The sequence below is a fragment of the Pagrus pagrus genome, assembly GCF_965226575.1.
Source record: "Pagrus pagrus genome assembly, chromosome: 5".
Taxonomy (NCBI): Eukaryota; Metazoa; Chordata; class Actinopteri; order Spariformes; family Sparidae; genus Pagrus; species Pagrus pagrus.
In genome coordinates, this window is record NC_140189.1 from 22,128,244 (window position 1) to 22,154,684 (window position 26,441).

At 44.2% G+C, this 26,441-nt stretch overlaps 2 protein-coding genes across 4 annotated transcripts; one reads left to right on the forward strand and one right to left on the reverse strand.

Moving 5' to 3' along the window:
- Positions 1-749: 749 nt before the first annotated feature.
- On the forward strand, positions 750-2,647 carry tmem126a (transmembrane protein 126A). The gene has a single exon (XM_084353844.1). It carries the CDS (start codon positions 953-955, stop codon positions 1,568-1,570), a length of 618 nt encoding a protein of 205 aa, XP_084209970.1. The 5' UTR covers positions 750-952; the 3' UTR covers positions 1,571-2,647.
- LOC311257887 (ras-GEF domain-containing family member 1C-like) lies at positions 2,587-26,290 on the reverse strand (the record flags this gene model as incomplete). 3 transcript variants are annotated; one of them, XM_084353842.1, is made up of 14 exons in its annotated part: positions 25,946-26,290; positions 13,129-13,344; positions 12,795-12,917; positions 12,426-12,563; positions 9,643-9,864; positions 8,381-8,455; positions 6,463-6,561; positions 5,639-5,741; positions 5,469-5,548; positions 5,281-5,376; positions 5,069-5,164; positions 4,863-4,986; positions 4,676-4,748; positions 2,587-4,233 (listed from the first exon to the last, which is right to left on the reverse strand). In XM_084353842.1, the coding sequence occupies exons 2-14, from the start codon at positions 13,336-13,338 to the stop codon at positions 4,209-4,211; spliced, it is 1,464 nt and encodes a 487-aa protein (XP_084209968.1). In that variant the 5' UTR covers positions 13,339-13,344; positions 25,946-26,290. The 3 variants fall into 3 exon arrangements, with proteins under 3 accessions (XP_084209968.1, XP_084209967.1, XP_084209969.1); XM_084353841.1 differs by having other exon boundaries at positions 6,463-6,564; XM_084353843.1 differs by lacking the exon at positions 2,587-4,233 and having other exon boundaries at positions 4,672-4,748.
- Positions 26,291-26,441: the final 151 nt, after the last annotated feature.

The following is a 26,441-nucleotide window of genomic DNA, read 5'->3' on the forward strand; positions in this document are numbered from 1 at the left end:
ATCCTTTACTTTTCTCATGTTTCTGTAGATTTCATTTAATCTAGTGATTTATCTGTGGGTGTGCACACATGGGTACATGTGTATATCTTGGTATGTTTTTCTCTTAATGCACTATTATACATTTCATTTTTTTTTTTATCTCGAAATTGAACAAATTTAGTCTATTAAAAAAAAAAAACCAACAAACTATTCCATGTGGCTCATGGTTGTAGCAGAGGTTGATAAAACTGCATTTTGCCTCACAAAAGAGAATACCACTACCTGAGAAACAAACAGCTGCTAAATTACAAAGTGTCTCATATTAGCTGGAAATCACTTATGGAAAAAAAAAAAAAAAACCCTCACAGATTCTTTGTGGGCAACAAAGCTGTAACAGATGTATCTAAATATTCGATTCCAACTCCAGCATCTGGAAAATAAGGTTTATTATTATTATTTGGCAAGTTTTTAGATCTGCTCACATTAACAACTAAGCTCCAAATAATACTGTTGTGCATTCTTGGAAATAAAGCATCAACAAAACTGGAATATTAAGAAAGACTCCTGACATTATATTTGATAAAACCATCTGAATCTGTGACATACAGCTCATTATCGGATGACGTTTCCCTTTAATATTACATTGTGCTGTGTCATCCACTATATATCCACACCCAAGCTCATTCATTGAGATAGTTGCATGCACTTAGTGAAGAACATTTTCCTCTCCTCACATCTCTGAACTAGGTAGTGGAGTCCTCAGCCTCAGAGCTCTGCCTGAGAGTCCAAACTCAGGGCATAACATCGCTCAAGCGCGCTTGGAATTATGGGTAAAACATGTCGGCGCCCTGTCCTCATCCTGTTGACCACCGTATCTCAATGTGATAATTGAGCTGTGCACGTCTTAAACGAGGATTGCCTCGCTTTAAAACAGTAGACATTGTCGTTTTCAGTTTAAACTTTAATCGCGAACATGTCGGACGACACGCAGACGGGCAGCGGCCCTGAAAAGCGGCTGACAAGAGCAGCGATCATTGAAATGCTGGCGAAGAATTTCGAGAGCCTGCCTGACATTGACAAGAACTTCTTCAACTATGGACCCTTGTATCTGGGGGGAAACGCTGGCCTCGCAGGCTTAATATCCAACAGCTTGTACCGCAGAGCTCTGAATGTGAAGAAGGCGCCCCTCGCCTCCGGGTTGCCGATGTCCGTGCTGCCCTTCCTCACGACATTTGCCCTCTACAGGGCAGTGGTGTCCATCCCCCTCATGTCCGGGGACCTCAACTGCCCCTCCTGTGCCCTGTTGCGAGGTGCACTTGTGGGTGTGGTGGGCGGTGGGGTGTATCCCGTCCTCCTGGCCTTACCCGTGAACATCGGCCTCGCCTCCTTGTACAGCTCGGCCCCCCTGCCACAGAAGGGCAACGTGCTCCGGTACTGGGTGGACCTGTCCAGACCCATCGTGAGGAGGATGAGGGCGGTGCTGGTTCTGCAGGCCTTCTTCGGCACCTTCCTGAGCTCCCGGGACTTTGAATCGTACACCAAACTGACCCAGATAACATTTGGATCCAGGGGAGAGGAACTCCGAGACTAAACTGTTCTGAACTGAACCTTAAAATAAACTCTTGTTTTTTTGCATTGATTTGCTGGATTCATGTCAAACTCAGCATTTCATAAGGAATGTGCCTGAGATGCTTCCCCAAGATGAAATGATGCTAACTGTGGGCTACATTTGTACATTTCTGGTGTGTCAAAGTAACATAATTACATAAATTGACTGCTTTTATGGCTCATTAAAGAAGTTTTTTTTTTTTTTTTTTTTGAAAATGAACATCAGTCTCATACTTTAAAGGTGCAATATGTAAGAGTTAAAAAACCTATCACCAGCCTGTCCCGGTCCAAAGCTCCTATGTTAGCATCAACACTTCCCCGGTGCTTCCAAGCTCACCGTCCGGACCGCTACCTACATGGCTAACCAAGCTAACTAGCTAACGGCAGCTGCACTTAGTTAGTCTGGTGATTTGCTGCCCTCTACTTATTTTGAGTATGAATTCATCAGGTGGTCAATTCTTACATGTTGCACCTTTAAGTTGACAAAGTTGTTTTGGCATCACTTTAATCAGTTTATTCTTTAAAATTAGAGCTGAATCAATGTATTGCTTTTAGGAAAATAAATTTTTTTATAATATAATAATTAATTTGTGAAGAAAAATTCAGAACATTTTCCAATTCAAGCCCCTCAATTTAGCAAATTAAGTGATTTTTTTTTATCTGTTTAATTACATTTGTAAGGAAGATAATTTAGTTGCAGCCCTTTGGTTCTCTGATCAATGTCACAAACAAAATCAACTGCAGGCAATCAACTTAGCATAGTTGACATTTATTAAAGGCTTTTTCGAGGAACTCGTCACACATCTTGCAGTGATGTCGGAGCCAAAAGTGTGTCTGCTTGGCCTCACTGACAATGGAAAACACTGAACTCAATCCATTTCCCAAACTGCAGTGTGTGTGTGTGTGTGTGTAAGCAAAAAGCTGTACCTGACTGTGCAATGACACCGTTAAAAAGAGCAGAACTAATGTATTGTAGGAGATTGTCATTGAAAACACATGTTCACCACAGGCAATGTTTTATTAAAACATGTCTTCACCTTGAATGACAGGTTTGACTTCACATCTCTGGCTCTCTATAGTCTTAACTTATCTGGGGAACATGTTACAGGGAAAGCAAGTTTATTGATGACAAATAAGGAGGGAGAATTACAGTCAGTCTGTTATTGGGAGGGAAAGGTGCTTCTTAAGAGAAAACACTGACATCAATCATTTATAGCAAACTGAATAAGACTGTTCTTTAAAAAGCTTATAATTACATAGTCCCCGCTCCCTTCCCCATAACCCTCCTCTCCTCCCGTCACCCACCCCCTGAAATGGCTCCCGAATCACAACAAAACTGCCAAGAAACAAAGCTCAGTGACACTCCCACAAAACGATAAACAACACATTTCAAGTCAGAGGAACCTGAATTGTAATGACAAGCAGTGATTCATATGGCAAAAGTTTCCCTCTTGACTTTATAGAACAACAGAAGTCCCCAATTCATCATTGTCCTTCCACAGTAGTCATCTTCACAAGGTGGATACGCTTAATGCCCCTTTAAAAACACCTGTCGTAGCATGCCGTCGGACTTCATATTCAGTAAAGGAAAGGTTACAATAAAAACTATACATCTGTCAGCACAGAAATCTCCATAAATATATCAGACAACTGAACGTCAGTCAGAGAAAACTTCCTGAAGAGCAGAAAGATGAGGGGTAAATGTCACCTGTACACAATCTACACCCGGCCTTGTGACTGTTAAGCTATACTGTAGTTGTCTTGCATTAATGGCACAATACATTTAAAAAGGAGTAAACACTTTTGAAACAGTTCATATTCCCTTATCCGACACTTTCCCAAAATAAAATACAATAAATAAAAAGAGATGAACGGTAAACAGGCTTCTCCAGTCAATCTCATGCAAAACAACCGGAACAGACGTGAATGCGTCTGATCCACAAACACACAGAAAAAGTACACGTGAGATGAACTGGTAAAATGCTCAAGGCATGTCCTCTTTTGTCTTCCCAGATTCCTTCAGTAGACCTATAAAATTTGACAGCTGATATGGGCTAGCCAGCGCCCTTCACATAATCGTAAGTTTCAATACAGTACATTACAAGTAAAGGAAAAGTTAAGTTAAATTAAATACCGAGACGAGGCTTTGGACCAAAGAGGGAAGGGAAAGAGAGAGGAAAGGGGAGAGGAGCAAATACAAAAACAACGATAGCATCAGTAGGAATTTCATTTTATAAAGTGGTTTTCCCTGTAACTGTACTCTCTATAGTAGTAAACATATCTTCACAGAGTAAACACACATGGAGGGAAGGGGGAGGAGAGGCTGTATCCCTCTCCAACATACTGTACCTCACCACTGATCACTCTTAATATGCTGCAAAGGCATTTTGTTCCAGTTTCCTTAGCTTAACTTTGTCAATTCACTTTTTTGTCATGTTTCCTTTTTTTTTTTTTGTACACTCTTCTTGATGAATCCCGTTCATCGTGTTTCTTTTTTGTTTGTTTCATCACGTCTTCGTAGAAAAACACCTAAGTACCAGCTAGGTTCCTTCACAGTTCATTTTAGTGCAATGAGAACACACGCGCCCTCGCTGGTGGGAGGGTTAGCTGCCGTCAGTGCCTCATGTCTTCCCCAGAACGTTAGACCTGACGGGAGAGAAGAGACGATAAAGGTTTGTGTGTCCATTTACACTCAACAGCATTTTTTCATTTGACATTAGGGGAGGGGGGAAAAACTTGATTGATTCTTAGATGGATCGTGATTCTCTCACGATGGTTTGTGGGATACTTTGTGTGAACACCATAGGGTATAATAATTCCCAATGTACATTCGGACAGCACTACAAAATGGCAAACTCACCACACAGTCCATTATATAGTGGGAAGTGAGTGGTTTTGGACCCAGCCGATGTCTCAATGCAGAAAAGTCAATAAATGCTAGGGGTGTTACAGTTTAATTTGATTTTTGATTTAAAAGGTTTTGTCTCAACATTAAGGGCTATGCCATTGTTAGACTGTCAAATTATTTCTTAAAAGATAGGGGCATTAGAGATTCCCACCTCTATTTGACATGTGTTATCATTTTTACCTGAGTGCTTTCCATCTGTCCTTCTCTACCTGGTTCTCTGGACTCTCACTCTCATAGGATGCCAGATAAAGTCCTGGAGAAGAAAAGAAATAGTTGGAATGACGTAAAGAAGATTAGAGCAAAGAGCGAACGATCACAAAGAAATACTTCGATCCACAAGTGCAGAAAAGTAGGAAGAGGTTCTCACCGTCCTCGCTGAAGATGGGAGCAGTGTGGAGGTAGTGTAGGATGGCCCGATCTACCTCAAATGGGCACTCCACCTGTTTCCACGTCATGAACTCACCAACTTGCCGCGCTAGCTCCACAAATTTCTAAAAAAAAAAAACAAAGTTACACTGAGCAGAAGTTTTTAGGAAGCTTAAACAAGGAGGAGAAAAAAAAAGACTGGCTCACCTCAAAGTTTACGTGGCCGTTGGGCAGCCGGTTGGCACATCCTTCATTCAGGAAATAAATGTCTTTGATCAATAGGCTGAAGAAGGGAATCACAATCTGAAGAGACAAAACAGGCAGGAAGATATAGGACTGACGTGAAGATGAAAATGAATGACTGAACGGATGCCAGCATGCTTTCAGAGTAATTGCAGCGACGTGGCGCTGAGCCCTACCCTTTCTCTGTTGCTGTTGGCAGTCTGAGAGCGATGGGCGGCCCCCCTCAGGGCCGTCCTGTAGTTGTAGAAGTTTCCCGTAGGATCCATCTGATGCTGTCAAAGCAACGAGCAATAAATACACTGTCAGCTTCAAGTTATTACCCGTCTCGTACTTCTCCAACAGTGAATCGTTCGATTGTGTTTACCTCGAGAATGAAGAACTTGGCAGTCTTGGCTTTGCCCCAAGTCTTCTTCAGCCGTGACACCGGACTCATGTTCATACCGGCTACAGGAGGAAATGGATTGTAACTATTACTACCAGTTCAGGCAGGAGATTTCTCAGTGGTGACTCTAAGATATCAAAAATGAGACTCACAGATGATGGCCATGAGGGAGTTGAAGTTGCCAATGTTGAAACACTCCCTGGCAACATCGATGAAGAACTCTATCACCGTGGCCCTCTGCTTCTTCTTTGCCGGCTGCAAAAAAAAATGACAAGAGGATTTTTTTTTTCATATTTACTTAATATTTCATAATGAATATTACACTATAGACGACTATAATATTAATCATTTCAGTAATTTTTCTGTCAAACATTTGCAGTTTCCAACGTCTTAAATCTAAGAATATGCTGCTTCTTCGACATTTATGATAGTAACTGAAGAGTCTTTGCATTTTGGACTGTAGGTCATCATCATGAAAATAATCAGCAGATTAAACAATAATAAAAATAATCATTATTTGCAGCCCTACAAACTATCCCTAAACTATCCTTGCAAGTAGGGCTGTTGTAACACAAAAAGACCATTAGGGGGCAGTGATGCTCTGCAACAGGTAAACTGCTTTTATCTGCTGCCCCTCTTTCTGTTTTTTAAGAATGAAGAACTATTATAATATTGAGGTTTTTCAGGAATTATTATCAAAGATAAAAAACACAGATGAACTATTGCTATAATAAATAAAAAATACTCTAAAATGCTCATCCAAGTGTACGGTGTTGCTGACACGTCAGGTGTATCAACAAGCACAATAGAATATTAACTATGTATAAAAACACATCTTTCTATTGTCAGTGTAAGCTTTCCTGAGGGATTTTTGACTTTTAATACTTATTTTTGGCACACAGAGCAACATTTGTTTGCTTCTAAAGTCTGACATGAGCATAAATGAGCACCTGGTGTATCAACCTTTGCCACTCACCATGCAGATCTCAGTAGCTACCAGGTAACACAGTCTGTTGAACCACCTGACATAGGCCTCCAGGTTGGTGGTTTTCTTCTTCTGGTCGCTGAAGCACGGCTGCTGACGATACACACACACACACACAGGCACACACAAACACAAGTCAGTATAGGCGGTGCTACCATAGGGAATTCATCTGATCGTAATTAGCTACCCATCTACGGGCTGACCCCCCCGTGTGAGCGTAAATGACAAAGACAGTGAGCTGGGAGTGGGAAATAACACAATCAATGGAGGGCACGAGGAAAAGCATAGGGGAAGGACAGACGGAGAGGTGGTGAGTGAGAGAGAGAGCGACTGAATATGAAGAAAAGGGAAAGAGTGACACAGAGAAGCAGTCATGTGTGTGCTTGCTACAACTTGTGATATTACAACGATGTGCCAATATCTAACTTTAGTGGCCTGCTGACCTTTATATGAACCTCATGATCTGATGTTAGACCCAAACAACAGGCAGTGATGGACTGTGACTAACACATTTTGAGATACTTCTCCTTAACTTGAGTTTTTTTTAACCACTTTATGCTTCCAGTCCACTACATTTATTTGATAACTTAAGTTACGAGTTAATTTGCAGATTGCTTGGCGCATCACAGCCAAAGTAGCGTATTTTTAAATTGATTCATTCTTATCTAAGTTGATATAATCAGTAATCAGAATAAAAAAACAGTCCGGTAATCAGATGCTCAATATCGGATCCAATAATCAGCCAGATCGATAATGAGTCGATAGTACACAGTGTATACATACATGTAAATATATACGTGTGATAGTCTTTATATTCAACTGTTGATATTGGGTTCATTTAATTTCATATTCATTAAGATTTGTAGTCAAGTACTATTTGTATGGGTAACTTTCACTTTTAACAAAGCAACAGTAAACAATATCTTTACTTTTACTCATTGCTAGGGATGTTAATCATTAACCATTAATCGATTAGTTGTCGTTAAGACTAATCTGTAATTTAAAAAAATACAGAAAGAGATTCTATACAGAACTCTGATTTTATTACATTTCACCATTTCGTAGCCTCAATATGGGTTTGATTTTGTTGGGTCAGTTGTTGAATATCGACAGACGGGAGCTCCAAAATGAAAATGAAGTCATTATTTTGTGTTATTTTGTTTATATTCAAGTAACTGTGATTCTGGTGTTTTTATTGATCTCTTCTTTATCTGATTTTGCATCAAACATAGATCATGTCAGTGGTTAAAGCATTTTGCTAGTGGAAAAACGTCCTGCATATTTCACACACTATTAATGAGTAGACGATTATCGATTGTTAAGGTAGCTGACAATCAATTAAAGAAATTACTTAAAATTTGCATCCCTACTCATGACTGTGACTTTTGGGCATTTGCTACGTTCCAGTTGAAATCTCCAACTCCCGACCTCTGAGTGCTCCTGGTGCACAACGCGTGATGTAAACTAAAACACGGCTGACCGTGACAAACTGACATTCCTTTACACACAATTGCCTGTTTAGCAGCGCTGCCTCCTTGAAACAGAGGATGAAAAACAGCACGAGGTAACAGACACAGTTTTACATTTCATGTAACCGCAATTTTATACTTCGAAACATATCAAAATATTCCATTCACTACCCAAAGACGTCTACAAACACATCCTCCTGTCCTTGAAGGAACTGCCACACATTTTGAAATAGGAACTCAGACTTTCAGTGCCGTCTCATTGTACTTTTCCTATTAGGAGGTCAGAAATTGTTGTCTGGAACGCGGCGTTTTCATGCTTTTTTACTGTGACAGCTTCTCAAACAAAACTGAAAATGTGAAAAGAAAATAAACGTTGTGCTGCTCCTGAAAAACACACTCACACAGAATACCGTGTCACTGTTAAATAAGTAAAAGTTTACCTGGGTTCCATCTAGCGGGTCTTTCTGAACAAAGGCTTGGACAAACTCCTCCGGTCCAATATGACTCAAATGTTCCTGGAAAACACACACACACACACACACACACACACACACAGACACACACAGACACAGACACACACACACACACACACACACACAGGCACACCAATGGGGGTAGTCCCATTAATAATTCTTTCATTTCAGTAATGGAAGACAATCAATAAGAGGAAGTAATGACTCATTGACGTGACTCATTGGGATCATATTTCCTCAGTGTGACACTCTGGACGACATTCGCTTCTATTAAAAGACAACTGTGCCGCCGAATGCACGTGCAAATCAAAATGACTCAGTAGATCCATCCCAGCTCGTGATATAATCCAAAACATAAACAGTGCTGCACACACAGCGACAGAAGGCACAATAACATCTAATTTGTTCAAATCACAATTAGCATGTTGCTCAAACAGTAGAAACAGTCCTGAATGTGTGCACTGTACATGTCTGTCGGTCTCTCTCTCTTTCTTCCTCTTTCCCTTTGTGTGTGTGTGTGTGTGTGTGTGTGTGTGTGTGTGTGTGTGTGTGTGTGTGTGTGTGTGTGTGCCAGAGTGTGAAGCTGTCAGGTCACATATATCCACAGCATTTTTATCCCCTTTGTTTGAAGCCCCAGGCGCATCACTGACTTCTAGGGTGATGTCACCGCTCAAACAAGGGTACAAGCGCACTCAGGCGCACACACATACACACACGCAGAAACAACACCACCCCCGGATCCACGTGCCCGCATCAAGACACACATGAATAGTCTGAAGGCACCGTGTATGCAATGTGAGGGCCGCTGCAGAGATCCTTTGTTCATGTATGTGTCATTGCGTTATTTTTTATTACACCGGGTGAGGACCAGTTAGCGCTGGAAAAGCTGACAAGTGATAATCAGAGTTGCACTACAGTGAGCTTCATAATGCTGCAGGATCACAACGTTAAGTGATTCTGCCAGTTCCAGTTTGATATTATACCTTCAACCTGTCTGTCCTCTGTTCCTGAGTCATTTTCTATCACCATCATATCTCCTTCTATCCTCGTTTGATGTCTTAGATTCCATGGTTACGTCCTTGACTTGGACTATGTCTCCACCCTGCTTCACTGTATTTAGCTCCCCCATCTAACATCCTCCACTCCTCCTCGTCCATCCTCGTTACCATCTCTTGCCCTGACCTCTGTCTAACCCATGCCCTTCTCTCCCTGCCCCCCCCTCTCCTCACCAGCTCCACGTGGGTGAGCTGCTGTGCCAGTGTGTACGGGTCGTTGCAGATGGAGAGCATGTCCTTCTGGATGGGCGGAGGCTTGGTTTTGAAGGCCACCAGCTTGTCAGAGATTGAGGAGGCGTTGAGGGAGACCTTGACGATGCTTTCTTCCCCCTGGCTCATCAGGGCGAGCCTCTGGCTGAGCTTCTGCAGCACCTGGTTCAGGGTTTTCCAGTACGCCTGTGGCGAGGAAAGGAGAGGAGAGGAGAGGAGAGGAGAGGCGAGGAGAGGAGAGGAGAGGAGAGGAGAGGAGAGGAGAGGAGAGGAGAGGAGAGGAGAGCAGAGCAGAGGAGAGGAGAGGAGAGGAGAGGAGAGGCGAGGAGAGGAGAGGAGAGGAGAGGAGAGGAGAGGAGAGGAGAGGAGAGCTGTCAATAACGACTTAATGAATAATTTATCAATGCTTCATAGATCAGTAATGGGCATAAATCAAAAGAACTTCTGGGTTGCCAGGTTGTGAGCGCTCTAGTCTCTGTCAAAGCATGCTTACGCTTTTCATCCAAGCACTTGAACAATTTATTTTACAATAAGTCAATAAGTGTACAGTTATTGCTATTAATTAGTCATTAATAAATAGTTATTGTCAAGGATGCTGAACAGTATTCTAGCAGAAAACCAGCTAATATTATCTGCATGTTGGTAGTGAAAGTTCACAACCTGGCAACCCAAAGGTTTTCTTTATTAATGCATCATTACATACAGTAGCCGTACTATATCACCATACTGTATTTACATAAAATTTAAATTACAATGTAATTGTGCGACAACGTACACACACACACACACATATTATCCTTTTAAGATCACATGCAAGTCTCATATCATGTGCATTTATTCTCATTACGTATACCAACCTACTTAAAATATAGTAATTAGTTATACATGCAGTATTTATAACAGCATGTGCTCTCTTGCACAGCCTCAGCTCTGTACATGCAAGTACACTTTGAATCCTCTACATTTCAGTTATTTTTAGTTTACTCCATCTAACAGCTACTTACTGGTTAGTTTGCATATCCCGGGGCTCATTCTATCACTTTTATCAGCCATATGTGAGCGGATTGTACGTGACATGAAAAGTGAAACCTTCTCTGTCGCTCTGTTCCTTTTACAAGCATGTGCACGATTTGTTTAAGTTGTTTAATGCTGCTGGACTGTGGATGTCTTTTGTGAAGGAGTCGGGTTGGGTTGTCTCAGTGCCTCTCTCCACAGTAGCTAACGTTTATTTTTTAGAAGTGGAGTCTGCTTACATAAACTAACAACTAGCTTCCAACACAACACAGAAGGTAAACAGAGCTCCTTTAAGACTTTATTCAAAATATATCAATCAGCCTCTTTGATTATTTGTTATGGACTAAAGTGACGTCCAGGATATAAAGTAGATCGAATGAGCTCCATCTCCAACAATGAGAACACCGAAACTTTCATTTTTTGTTGATTCTGGCAGACAAAAGATGACAAAGCTGTTTTAGTGTTGTCAATTCATCCTCAGAACGCTGCGTTTTTAAAAATTATTTACTACAGACCCAGTGACAGGCATTCATATAACTATTTTAATTAAACATAGATAGCCAATATTCTCTCTGATGGTCTCTTTTGCTTATGTAGGTCATGGAGAAGAGTCAGTATAAAATTGAGACTTTCATAACCAGATAAAGGTTCCTTGTAGTATCTTTAGTATCTTACTGTATAAGTATCAACAAGTATAAGAAAGGTATGTTTACTTCAATCAGCTTGGTATCTTTTTAGCTCTACGTCTGTATCTGTATCATCCTGTCAATCTCTAATTTGCAACATCTACTGACTGATTTGTAAAGAATTAATACGTGTTTGTGAAGGGGTACCTCGTTAACTTGTATCCCTGTGTGGCTGGTTGCTGTTTACGTTTACAAAAACAACATCTTTATCTTTTCAGAACAAAGGCAATGCATTTTGACATCATCTAATGGTGCTTAAAAGGATTTAATGAGCCCAAGAATTAAGAGTACGACGTCATTTTTTCGTGTGTTTTCGAGGTTTCTGTTTCTCTCCCAGCAGCTGCGATGTGCTGCGTGTTGTGTCCAAGAATGTGTGTTTCTGTGCCCCTCCCTCCAGATGACTGGTCACAGAGGCCGCCAGGTCAGTCTGTCTCACAAATGACCCACAGCTCCCACATGTGTGTGCACACACGCACACACCCGTACTGTAGACAGCGCGCTGCAAATAGCAGCACATTCATCACCACCTGCCCTTCCCCTCTTTCTGTCCTCTCTTCACCTCCCTCCACTCGACTCCATCACCCTCCTCCTCTACCTCCTCCTCCGCTCTCTGTGTCCCTGTATCCCACCCCACCCCCACTTTTCTCCATCTATCTTCCTCCCTCTATTTTCCCTCGAGGCTGCAGATAGAGCCACTCCTCTCACATCCTTCCTTCCTCTCCTCTCCTTCAATGTAAGATTGTGTAACACAGAGCTGCGGCTGCTCACCCTGCACTGACACTCTGACTCCTTCCATCGCCCCGTTACAGTGGTACTGATGATAATTGAATTTTGTTTCACATCAGAGAATTTCTCACTGCAGCAACAGCTTATGAAGGCTATAATGGCAACAACTACACTACGGATCATTCTTACAGAAGTTATGATCCTGTAGACTCCGATCATTTCAAGACTCGCTTTTCCTATTTTATCCTTTCATAAGACGATCTAGCATCCTTCCAAAGATTTAAAGAAGTTCCTGCTATCAAACGTCTGTCATTGCTTTACCTCATCACATGGCGCTATCCTGTGGATGATGTCTTTAAGGTGTCCGACCATCTTCTCATCCCTGAAGTCCGTCGGAAACGTCTCCGTCCACTCCGTCAGCAGCTGCAGGATCTTGGGACCAAACTTGCGCACTTTTGCCTGTTGTTAAAGAAGTGAAAGAGTTTTGGTGCGGTCTACGTTTGTGACTCCCTCAGCAAAAGAAAAAACCATGAGACTGAAGTCAGCAATCCGGCAGAAAGAAGCAGCAGTGAGCTCCTTTGGTCGCTTACATGCAGAGCGCTGTACGGCTCGATGTCTCTGCTGTGCCTGTGTTTCTGTTCATTAGCTCATACGCAGTATTTATGTATTTGTGTGTGGTGCAGTGCTGACCGTATCGAGTGGGCTCTGGTCCAGCTGCTGCTGTTTGATGCACAGCTCACACACCCTGGCCAGCAGCTCCGGAGGAGGGATGAACAGACGAGCGCTCAGCAAGAAGGTAAACACATAGGCTTTCTGTCAAAGGACAGAAGGAGACATTCGCTAAGACACTGCCACATCAATAAAAAACACTGCGGCTTTCTGTAATCAAAGGAAGCAGAGTAGGACTTCAGGGGCTAATAATCTAATTGGCAGCAGTGTCTGTCAACACCACCACAAACTGAAATGGGCTTTCTATAGGAGTTCATAATGAACAGTGGGTGGACTGAAGTACACTTCTATTTACCTCGGGGTAGTAATCGGCAGTGGGCACCAGGTTCTGGATCAGGGTGTCCAGGGAAGCGGAGGTGATCGGGGGCCCATCGGCCAGGCAGGCCACGGGCCCCGGGCCCTCCTGTGGGGCCTCCTCCTCCTCCCCTGGTTCAGCACAGGCCAGATGGGGGCTGAAGCCACTGGGAGTGGTGAACATGGTGCCTGAGCACACAGTCTGGGGCATTCCTGTCTGAAACACAAACAGACAGACAGAAAAAAAATATATAGTCAGCAGAATATAAAAAGAAAGAGGAAGAGGGATGAGGTTTTATGAAATGGAAACTCAAGTACGTTACTGGTAGTAGTTAATTTGGCGAGAGGAAATTAATTCCAGTATGTCTCACTAACTCTTACTAACGATGCTGATACTGATATTAGGGAGAACAAAATCTGATATATGAATGGGCCGATATGCGCATTTCTTTTGCAATGATTCTTCAGCTATGGTCATCAAACACTTTGTCTGAAAAGACATTAGTGCTTTAAAACAGTGAACTTTACTGGGAATACTGGGAAATAATTCTAAATCACCCCAAGTAACTTTTCTGTATATATTATAATCTTAAAAATAATATATACAGATACCGATATATCTGTGCTAGGCCAATATCGGCCAGTAATATCGTACAAACAGATAAATCTGTCAGGCTCAATAATGATCATTTTCATTTTAGATTAATCTGCCAATTATTTTCTAGATTAATTATTTAATTTATTGATTTTTTTTTGGTCTACAAAGGTGAAATTTATAAATGTCTTGTCTTGTCAGTCCAAAACACCAGAAGAGAAATTCAGATTAATAAGATAATACAGAGAAATGTAGGATATTTATATCGGTGAAATGAATAACACTCATCACCTTGTTATGATGCAATGCTCAGCTGGGACAACTTGGGTCCACCTGACATGCACCACCCGACCAAACACTGCTGCAGACCAAATGAACCCACCCCCCATGGCAACGGCATTCCTTCATGGCACTGGACCTCAAGGCAAAACAATGCACCCTGCCACACTGCAAACACTGCTCAGGATTGACCTGAGCTCAAAGCCTCAAAGCCTCCAAATACCCCAGATAGAAATCTGATCAAGCATCCGTGAGCACCCTGAGGGTTGTGTGTGTTGTGTCTATAGAGAAATCGATGACTAATCGTCACAGCTCTAACTCTAACAGTTGGTGGTAATGGCACTATGGCATATATTTCACACTTTAACTGCAATGAAAGCCTCTCATTGAGTCTGAATTCTTGAACATCCTCCTTGTGCAGCGTCTGTCATTCATTCTCATTCCAGCGGCAACACACTCGTTCCCTCCAACTGGAGGATAGGGAATACCTCCCCAACAGCTGCCCTCCGTCATCCACATCGACAAGACAGAGGAGAGGACGAAAATGTGGGTCACTCAGTCGAGACTGCTGCCTGAAAGCGATTGCGTGGCCTCCATCTCTATGCTGTATGTCTTTCCCTTTAAGAATGCTTTGGGTTACACGTTTTAAAAATTCAACATGCTCCTTGCTTCAATGGACAAACAATGCAGCTGTAGTGGAAAGAAGCACTTATTGTACTGTACGCTAGAGTAGAGATACTACGGTCAACAGAGAGCATTGTGGTCGTCAGGGTGCAATTATCCTCATCTTTCAACATAACCTTAATGTCACCTCCATGTAATTGATAAGTCTAGGCGACCCCTCCTTCAGGAACAAGTTGCAAAATGGCAAGGTAGAGGAAACAGATCATACTGGTTAAATGCAATTGAATATTGTAGATGGAAATATATATTCTCTGATCCTGCTCTCACTGCCTGAACTTTGTGACTGCGTCTACCTGAATCACTCATCATCACCAGGGATGACGGCAGTCTCTGGGTGCCTTGAGGCGAATTCAGCAGCACAAAGCCTCTCTGCCCGCAGGAATCACGAGAAAGGCAGCGAACCCACTTGGTGAGAGACCTTGAGCAACACGCAGAAAGTTATTTTAGATGTAAACACGATATATTCTTCCTGGTGTTTGTAGCTCTGGCAGCAGCCTGCGCTTGGCCAGCGTCTGTACACATGTGCACATCAATATACACACTGGTTCTGACAGAAATAGGGTAGTAAAGCAGAAGAGAGAGGGAAAAGAAACCCAGGGCTTTGCTAACTAACTTAATAACCTGTAACACACCAAAAATAATACAGTTCAAATCTGAGAAATGGCACTATGGCATGCTAGGGCCATATCTGCTGTCGTCCTAAATCACTGAAGGAAACCTAGGAATGGTCCAGGTTTGCCGCAGTCGTTTCATCCTCTGGTGACCTTCAGGTTCCCTTCCCCCACCTCGCCTATCAGCCACCTTGATAAACTGTCCCTGGCGCGTCACGGGTCCCTGGGGTGAAAGGTCAAGCGCCCACTAGCATGCAGAAGCGCAGCTCATGTCTCAAGTTGCCTGCGCGGCGGGCTCAGCTTTCCTTTGTCCTCTCCCTGTTCTATTACACATGAGCACTCATTCGTACACACAACTAGACACGAGCACACGCGGACAGGCGCACAAAAGGCTGGGGGTTGGGGAGTCGGTCTGTGAGGGCGCTTCCACAGCCTTCCTTCCTACTTACGCCGCTGACATTCACAGCCACGTCTCTCGTGATATATGTTGTGGTTAAACGGGGCCGACGTCTTCCTGTGTGCTACTCAGAACTACAGTATAAAAAGACGTGTTTAACCGATACTCAGAAAATATGACTGAGGTTACATGTGAGTGTTTCTCACTGCCGTGAACTTGAGAAAGTGTTTAAGTCGTATATTTTGCAGTGGTACACATTCGCAAGGGACCTCAGTTGAAAAGTATTACTACTATAATCTAAAATGCACGATTGAAATTCCCTTTAAACGACATTTGAGCTGTTTTCCTCCTAAAAAAAAAAAAATGTCACTGTCTAGATTAGGTTCCAGAAAGGGTAAGCCCGGGGTGTCCTTGCGGCGACCTCCTCTAGATTGGATTACAACATGCAGCCACAGAGAAGACACGGCCTGATAAACAGAGACGTGGACAAATTCAACAAGCCCCGGACGCAGTAGGAAAACATTATGGCGACTGGAGGAAACTTCCTCTGTGATGGGACTGACAGGAAGTCAAAGTCGGCTCAGCTGGAGGAGAGTGTGTGTGACTAAATCCAGGAGTTTATCTGTGAGTCATCTCATGCATACAAACACACACATACACACCCCTCTGCCAGTGTGTTGGTATTCATTTATGTATGGGAGTGACTGAGAGTGTTATTCTACGTGCCCACACTGTCAATGATTTCCTCTATCGTTTGTGATAATCTTCACTCTCCTTATTTCCCCCAATTGCTTCCTCCTCCGCTCTCCACTCTCCTGCCTCCAGCATTTCTGCGGCTCTGATTCATCATTTCATCACCGTCGATACATCACAGTCAGATGTCAGCCAGGTAACTCCTCTACAGATGTGTTCGTCTCATGATAGACCAGTCACCAGTGTTTGAGTATGACACACTGAGCCTAGTTTTCACTAAAACTGATACAGGGAAGAGGGGAACTAAAAATACTACCACTATCTATCTTATAGTTAGGTAGGTAGGCCTTTTTTTATGGCTTTATTTTGAAAGGACAGCTTGGAGATGACAAAGCCTCTACACGGTGGTCGTACGCTCTACCAACTGAGCTACCACGGCGCCCATACCACAATCTATCTATTTGCAATCACACGTGAATTACAATCTTTTTTCCCCATTTTTCATCCACCATGCTGCTGGCTATAACTCACGTTGCATTGTTGCAAAATATATCATCCGAGGACGGAGTGCCATGTGAAGTAATTCATCCAATCAGCATGGTTCATGTAGCGGGGATCTGCGAGTAAGTGGGCTTATATAAAGTTTGGAAACAGAAGTAAGAGGACGCTAAATACAGCGTATCTCTACGATTCGCCTGAAAAGTGGATTGTGGACGCTTTCAAGATCAATCACGATCTAAAAAAGTGCGACTGCTAAGCTCAAGCTCAACAATGACAATTTTGTGGTGACGTCTCTATTGATGACAATCAGCTATGATTCATCACTTCTTGTGAACCCACAGATCATTAAGACAAAGGACAAATAAACCAAACAAGTCTTGTGACTCAGATATGACTTATGAATGCAAAAATGGACGGATACTTCCGAGGTAATGTCATGTATTACTACTTTATACAAACTCTTATATTGCTTACGCCGCCTTTTTCCTACAATGTGACCAGAAAGTCCTCCACATCTGTCCTCGAACTTGTTGTCCATACTTCATGATACACCCGGCTCCCTCTGTGCCTGTCACATTGTATCCACACTGCATGAAAAAACACACTGAGAAATGAGCAGCTGAGAACAGGTGAGTGTAGTGGTGTGTGCTCTAATCCCCCCTGAGATCTCCAGCAGCTAGCCAACGGCAGCCCTGCGCTCCGTCTAGACAGCTGGGGGAGTGTCATTGTTCAGGGCCCTTGCAGCGTGCGTGTATGTATGTGTGTGTGTGTGTGTGTGTGTGTGTGTGTGTGTGTGCGTGTGTCTGTGTGTTTTGTCTTGTGGGTCTGTCAGGCTGTTATCGTAGCCATCAGGGGATCTGCCTGCTTTGTTCTATCATGATTAACAGAATGGCACTGTCTGGAGACACACAATCTTTATCAGCACCCTTGACTGTCTAGCTCTGTGTGTGTGTGTGTGTGTGTGTGTGTGTGTGTGTGTGTGTTGGTATGTGTTAATGAAACAATCGCATTCCTGACACAACCAAGCAGTCTGAAGCTGTCAAACAGCTTCACAACCCTTTCTTCTAGTATCCATTTCCACCTTGGTCTCTGTAAAACCTGCTCCACCACATAAATGGTATTACTCACACCTACTTATGTGTGTGTGTGTGTGTGTGTGTGTGTGTGTGTGTGTGTGGACACCAGCTGCTGACAAATCAGTTCTGTCACCGAGGAGTTAATGGATCAGGACTATCAGCATTCGGGACGGCTCTCCTTTAAGACGGAAGACGCTTTTTCAGAAGAAATCAAGCCACTGTCTGACCTTCATCATTAAGGAGTCAAAGGTCAAAGGTGAAGAGTTGAGGCTCCTTGGTGGGGCAGATGGAGTCACCCTTGTTGTATTGATGCTCTGCTGCTTGGCTCGGTTTCAAGGCATACAGTAGAGGCTTTGTCTGCAGTTAGGGACATTTAAAAAAAAGACTTGAAAAGATCCATTAGGGCTGTCACAGTGGGCTTTGATTCATTGGCTCTGCTGGCAATGTCTATTCATCATCGACCAAAATGAAAGTTAAGGACAAGGTACCTGCCTGCAGGTCTATGTTCCAGACCCATATGCTTTTTATAGTAGCAGAAACAGGCTAGATCATTTCATGGATGATTAAAAAAAAAAGATTTCTTGATGATTTCTGAATTCTGGTGGCTGTGTGTTGCTGGGTGGAACATCCGCTTCTCAGTAAATGTCAAAATATAAAAACAGTTCATTTATTCTTTTGATTTAGTTCATAGTTTTTTTAAATGTAATTTTAGGAATAAGGACTGCTTATATCTTACTGACTGAAAGGATATATGGCATATCAATACTGAGAAACACCACACAAAGTCGGAGTGAAACCAAGAGGTGATGCAATGCTATTCTTGGAGGAGCAGCACGTCGTCAGAGCTAAGCACAGCAAATATCCGGTGAGAGTATCGCAGCTATGTTTTTTTGTTTTTTTTCTGCAGTTGCTTCCTGGTTTCAGTGATCACAGTTAAAAGAAGTGAGGTAGAAACTGCATCCCCTACCTTGCTCTGGGATGCGGTGAGTACAAGAATAAGATGGCAAAGATAGGACAGAGAGGTGGGCTGTGGCGGGTGGGTGGGAGTGTGGTAGGGTGATACTCCCCCCGAGGGTAGTGTGCAGACAGTCTAGGTTTTATGAATGTTAAATTCACCTTCTCCTAGACTCACTAAACTCCTCTTTTTCTCCGCAGACTCCCCCCATTTCCTCATTTACATACTCCAACACTTCCTTTCTAATTTTGGATCCACATGTTCGCTCCTTCAACACATTACAGTTCACACTTCACTTCATCTATTTTTGGGACTACGCTCTAAAAAAGCGGTTACGCACATATTTTTGGTCCTGACACTGTTTTGTGTGCCTCAGAGTATTCCGGCGCTGGCCTAAATTTTCCAGCGTTCTTTGAAAGTTGAAATGATGCGACTAGAGAAATACTGGAGTATTCTCATGATGGCATGGGCTTTGTCATCCAGCCTCTGACTCCCCCTTCCCCTTCCACGTGTCCCCTCCTCCCTCAGCTCCCTCTCCACGCCCTACTTTCCAAAGAGCCCCGTCAGGACGCCTGTGCAGATGGCCCTGCAGCAGCCTGCTCTCCCAGTGGGAGCTGCTGGCATGGGAGGCTTCTTGGCCCTCTGCCCCTACCATCATCCCTACTCTCAACAGGAGGCCCAAAAGTGTATTGGCGTCCAGACCGAATGCCGAGGTGCAGGGGCCGAGCAAATCTGGCTGCCGAGCTGCACGGTGAATGCCTGGCGCCGCTGACGACAGGGAGAGCGCCGCAAAATACCGCACATATGTCGCCGCACACACGTTGCAACAAAATCAAACTAGCGCACTACTGTTGGTTAATGGTGTGTGTGCGCAGCTGAAAACAAATGAGCTCATTGTGGCTTGAAAAAAAAAGAAAACACATGCATGCACACTTGCACCCACACAGCAGCCAACACACAGGATTGAGTTACCGTCCAGGAATTCCAGCTCCCCACCCATTCCCCAGCCTCTCTCTGTGGTAGACAAGATGGGAATCACACTGCGGGATCAGCAGGGACGCACTTCCCAAATCCCTTTCGTTGGAATCCCCCTGCAGTGTGTGCAGGGGTCACCCTGACATCCTGGCACCTGTTCCACACGCACACACACCAGCTCCATCAGCCCCAATGTAAAGCTCACTGGGAATTCTCCTCCATGAACACACCCTGAGCACGTGTGCAGTCATCGTCATTCCTGAGCGAGTTGGGACACAGTAATGCGTGCGTGCGAGCATTTCTGTTTGTATGTGCGCTTGTAAAAAAGGGCTGAGATGGTCAAAGTGTATCTAAGTCCAAGTGAAGTCATCCCTTCGCCGTGAATACAACCATCTGTCCGACTGTTCTCCGAGAGGTGCGGCTCATTTTCTGTGTTTTCTCACATTTCAAACAGAGCAAGAGGCTATTTACTCGGAAACGCTTTCAACAGAGAACAGTAAACTGTTGTTGTGTTTTGGCCGTTCGTTCACACGGGGGTCTTAGAAAGCAAACTTTTGAAACCGCCGCCTCTGCTGTTGCCATGTAAAGTGGCAATGCCCGGATCCTGTGAAAACGGTGACGTCCCCGCCCCACTTGGCGCATGCATATTACGCTTTTCGGTCAAACAGCCATCCGTGAGTGGCAACAATAACAACGACGACGGATTACGGAGCTGTGTTTGTGCTGCTGACTCGACCGAGTTTATTACAGCTCTTCCAAAGCAACAACCCCACTTCAACGTCCGTCCAGACAAAATTATCTGTTTTTGAAACGTGTGCTCGCAATCATCTTCTTCTTGTTTGTACTCACTGCTCTGTAGAAGAAAACGGTTGTGTGCTGGCGTGTGGTGTTTCACTACAACGTTACGCCACCAACTACTGGCCTGGCATGCATACCACAGCGTGTTCAGTGTTTTTTGCAGCTCTGTGTGGGGAACGTCTTTCAAATCGATGACGTCTGGATGCAGAAATTTTGTATAACGCAAAACTTTGAAACTTTGTTATATGAAAGAACCAGCACACAAGTCAAACCATGCCCTGGCTATTTCCATTCAGCCGAAAAAACAGGATCAGTGTTACACAAAACCATATGTCTGAGAGAAAGTGTGTGCTTTTAAAGGTTGAGCACCACTATCCACTGACATCTCTTTCCAACCACTTCACATGTGCGAAAAAATACACTTCTGGAAACTATTTCCCCTGTTCGGAGTGGATGGAAACGGTGTTCTACTTATGAATTGAAGGTCTGTGACATGTGATGGGTCTGGGCAATCTATCATGTTGCTCAGAGATAATTGGAGCTGAGCACAGATTGGCTCTAAGTGGGAGACGCATCACGTGTCTGAGCCTTGAGTGCCCTGAATCTGTCATTCACAATGGTCATAATGCTTCAAAAAACAGTCATGTATTATTCATAATGTTCCAATTTACAACCACCCTTGATGCGACGCTCCATCGAGGGGAGATGGACAAGGGTGATTTTGTCTCTAAACAGGCATAATTTTGCCTCAAGTGCCACTTACGAGGAATTACCAGCTTGCCAAGTGAATGGAGGAATACAGGAAGGAAAAAGAGTGGAGTGATTAAGAGCATCCAGACAGAAAGGCTGAATGAAACAATGCCTGTGTGCAGCTACCTTAATAGTCCTTTAAGCCCTTTTCAAAATTATGTTGTTCATCCAAACACCCACTCGGCGTTGTATTACTCACAGTCAAACCATCACAATAACCGCAACAAACTAATGAGCGAGACGATAACAGATGCAAATCTAATAACCTGACGTTACTAATTTCATCAGGGCTGCCTCCTTCCCTGTTGAAGCACATCTATCTGCTCATTACAACCAGCACGGGCCGAGGCCACGCGGTGTGTCACTGCCGATGTATGATGTCGAGGCATACTAATTAGTATTGAGGGATCACTCGGCCTGGACTGGTCACAACTCGCGGCTCATGTATTTTGATAAGATTAGCGACAGACAAAAGGTCAGAATACGTGCTCCATTAATCCGCAACAAGTTGCTTCATGCTGACATTTGGACACGAAGAGTTTTCATGCACATAATGTGTAAAACTGACACGCAGCTTCTTTCGCTAAGCTAGAACGCGGTACATTCCCATGCTTAGAAATAGATTCATGATGCATTCACACCTTCTACTCGTGAACTTTTATCTGTGATGAGCTGTTCTATCAATTACAGCAACAGTGTTGTTATCAGGGGACTTCCCATGATGGTGCTACTGATATCAATAATGGTGCTATTGATTCAATATTTCCCCCATAATTTGACCACTGAATGCTTAAATTAACAGCCTGTTTTAGAAGTGTTATTTGACGTCATTGAAGTAGATAATAGTGGTTCAGAATAGAGGAGGAGGGGAGGAGAACCTGATTTTCTGGTGAGTGCTGAATTGAGTGGGAAGTCGACCTGAACGCAAACACACAGACACACACACCCTCTGTGCGTGCCGTTGCTGACTAGCTCACAGCTAATTTTATTCCTCGTAAAACATCCAACGATGTATATTAATGTTTACTAGCAAGTGTTCTTCATCTACACTGTCTTTGTTGGTGGATTGCTATGCTTCTCTGCGTGCTCCTGCCACCAACTGTTGATCAGTAGAGTAGCGTTAAAACGGCGGCAGGAGCGTGTATGCACAATACAAACAAAATGGGAACCCACTCAAAATGTTGGTCAATAGCACTACTAGTGGCCAAAAACTCGCAATATAATACATTTTACTCTTATTGTGATATGAGATTACATATCGTTATATTGTGATATGGCATAAGTGTTGTCTTTTCCCGGTTTTAAACACTGTATTACAGTATTGTGATGTATTTTCTGAGAGTAACAGACAGTTGTACTTGTTCTAATACTTCCCTTTACCCACTTTATTTCATCATTATTTCCACATTACCGATTTTTTTTAAATCAAAAATCTCATTGTGTTAATATTTTGTGAATGTACCTAGAGTCATCCCTACAATATTGGCATGATATCAACATATCTGGTCAAAAATATTGTGATATTTGATATTGTCACCCAGTCCTGGCATTTATAAGGTGCTTTTGAGGAGACTTAAAAATATTGATATATATATATATCGTGTATCCAGCTCTCAAAATATTATCTTTAGGCTATACTTCTCCAACCTGTTAAACCAAATTGAATTCTGATAAGACATACTGTTCACATAGGGAAAGATTTCATTACCTGGAGCCTACATCTGCTGGTGTAATCTATACGCTGACTCCAGCGGTTTATTGAACACACCAGGGATCTAATCATATTCCATTTCTTATTTTGACCTAGCCGATCTATAAAGACAGGCCGTCAATAGCTGCTGCCCATATGACAGCACGCAGGCCATGTGGAGGCAGCTAGGAGCAGTCTCTGGACAGCACAGAGTGTTTCCATGGAGTCACGGCTCCTGTTGGGAGGTAATTAGATGCCTGATGAGTCCCCACTGTGACACCTCCTCTTCCCACTTTTTATTCCATATAAATCCCTTGTTCCTCCCCTCTCTCTCTCTCTCTCACGCTCCTGCTGTGACAGAGCGATTCCACATGTGAACCCCGTCTGCCACGACCTGTCGACTAAATCACTCTCATCATCCCGGTGTCAGCGACAAAGCTGCCGAGTAGCCAAAGGACGTCGGGAGGCCTGTCAGGTGCACAGGCCATCACAATCTTCTGTCCCCCTTTTCAATCGAGCCTCCCTTTGGGCCGAGCGGCTGTTTATGTAAGTTGGGAGAAAAAGGAAATCCAACACGCTTGACAATCGAGTGAAACTCTTGCAAAGAGAACTTTAGCGATTTCCCCTTTTAGCAGGAACGTTTAGATGATTCATTAACACAAAGGAAAAGGTACAAAGAGATTTCCGCTCCACAATTAGGTTTATTCTTACTATTTATGAAATGTTATGCAATTTCCCCGAGGAAGCCTTCTCCAATTTGAAAAAAAGAAGAACTAAAGAATTTCCCTCTCTGCCGACATTCATCTGTACATCCAACACAGGAGGGTTTCCAGCCAAGTTTGGTTTCTTTGTGTGTGTTTAATAATCACAGGATAAACTGGGATTCACCATGCAGAGGTAAGCAGAGTTGCCAGCAGGACTTTGTAGTGGATTTCTTGTTTTGACTGCTCCGCCACAAGCCAGTAGTGGAGTACTGTCATGTCTGTAGCGTGTGATCTACGATTCCTCCAGACACACACACGCAAACCCCTTCCCCCATACACACACACACAGTCATAAACCTTGTGGTGGTGATAAAGCTGTCATTGCTACCAGACTAACAGCTACTGTGTTTACCTCCCTGTCGACCTGCCCCAGACATACCCTACCCTCTCTCTCTCTCTCTCTCCCCACAAACACACACTCTCACACTCTCCGGGAACTCGCCTCGCTCAGTCTCACGACAGAACAAACGATGCCCTCATTAACGGCACACCTGTTATCCTCTGCAGACCTGGCCTGAATTGGAGGGAACATGTGCCGGACTCCGTGTCTGTACCTGCAGACTTGTCTGACAGACCCCTTCTCGGGTGAGTCATGCCCGTACAGCCTGTATCTACTGTACCGTTAGATCAAGCTGCCGTTTCAAATCAAAACCAATCTATGGCCGAGGGCAGCGTGGCTGCATGGGCACTAAACAGAACGGGCTCAAGAGGTGGAACAAAGGGCTGGAGAGGGTCTCGATCAGCGGAGGACAAAGTCAAAGGGTGCTAATCAAATGACGGTACAGGACTGAAATCAGACAGCGATAAGGGAACTCTCCTTCAGCAAGCGCTGGACAAAAAATGTTTGTTTCCGCCCACTCTGGTCACACAGAAGCACATACTGCCAGCTGAAGGTGAGCAAAATACACATTTCCCAGGGTTGCATCCTAAATAGAGGGAGAGGGTAAATAAAGATGCAGCAGGGCATGTGTTAAAAGGGAGCTGAGAGAGGCTGCTGCAGCTCGGTCACGAAACGTGATGACCCACTCCAATGCTTTCACTCCTGAGGGGGGGCTGGGAGGTGCAGCCTTGCTGAGGGGAAGAAGAAGAAGTGGCTTTACTGGTAATATCAACAACCCCGGCTAGAATTTCTCCCCACCTAACTGGTTTCTTCTGACGGAGCCGGTCTTACTTTCACGCACCTGGCAGTAAGCTGCAGGGGAAAGATAGCGAACCCTTTTCACCCAAGCTGCTACATCGCCCTTGGGTGAAAAGGATGCTTACCATCTCTCGGATGCTTCAGAGGATGATGCAGATTTTTTTTTTTTTTTCAACAGAAAATGTCAACAGTGCCACACCTGTTCATTCTGTCCCGCCTCTGTGGGGAAAACACAACAACAAATACCCTCCACTTGAATTTACATATGCAGAGGCTGAACTGACAAAGAGAGCCGGGGGAGTGTTTGAGAAAATCAGCAGTCAGTTTACACACAATCTTTACTCCCACGTTAATAGTTACACGATTACGCGAGAACAGCTTTGCGCCACAGTTAACCAAACCCTGTAAACAACAGAACAGCACGAGATCCGTCCAGTTATCAGTGGCTACTGTCTTTCTGTTCAATGCTTGTCCATCGACTGTTACAGTATCAGCCGCTGACACCTCACCTCTCCTCTCCCCTCCTCTCCTCTGAGGGCAGAGGACGCAGTGAGTGCGGCTGCTTGAGGGTCCCCTCACACGCCCTTTAAACGGAGCAGGACGCCGCTGACTCACGCCTCGGACCGTGATGATGCGCTCATCGTAGTAAAGTGATGCGAGCGGCGCTACAGTATCTCGATTATGATGTCATCACCGCTGTTGCTAGTAAAGTTGGAGCCGTGACGACACAATGTTCCGGTCACGGTAAACAGAGCGTCCGCTTATGAGGCGTTCTGACACCTCTCGCGCACGCACGCAGACACACATGCACACAGGGGCGCACGCACGCACGCACTCAGGCTGTGGGCGTGAGCGCAATCTCAATATGCTAATATTGTAGTAGTGGGGTAACCTTGCCTTCACGTTACTCACCTGCACTACACCTCGATCCCCATCTTCGATCCGGCTCGTATCCGACGTCAAATCAACAACACCGCCGCTCCGGATATTCCCAAATCAGTAACAGCCAAGTGGCATCAGCGGGGAAGAAGTAGAGGCGGACTCCAGAGGCACAGCCCGGTGGATGTCAAGAGGAGAAAAATGTCACTTGTCACAGATGTCCCGGCTCCGGACGGGTTATCGCCGGTGACACGAGCGCAGAGCTGACGCCGTGGAAAAGTGCGTCCCTGAAGGCGTGGCGAGCGTCCTGTCCTGCGCCACCGAGAGACACCGCGGACCGCACAGCACATCCACACGTCCTCCGAGCGACTGATCAGACGGAGGTGAGGAGAGGGAACTACTCACACACCGGTCAAGTAGGCACAGTCGCTCGACTTCCGCGTTGAGTTTTCAAAATAAGACGCAAGGACGCGCACGGGCTGCGATCTCGTTTATGGATGGTAAAAAGAGGGGAAAATAGCTTTGTAAC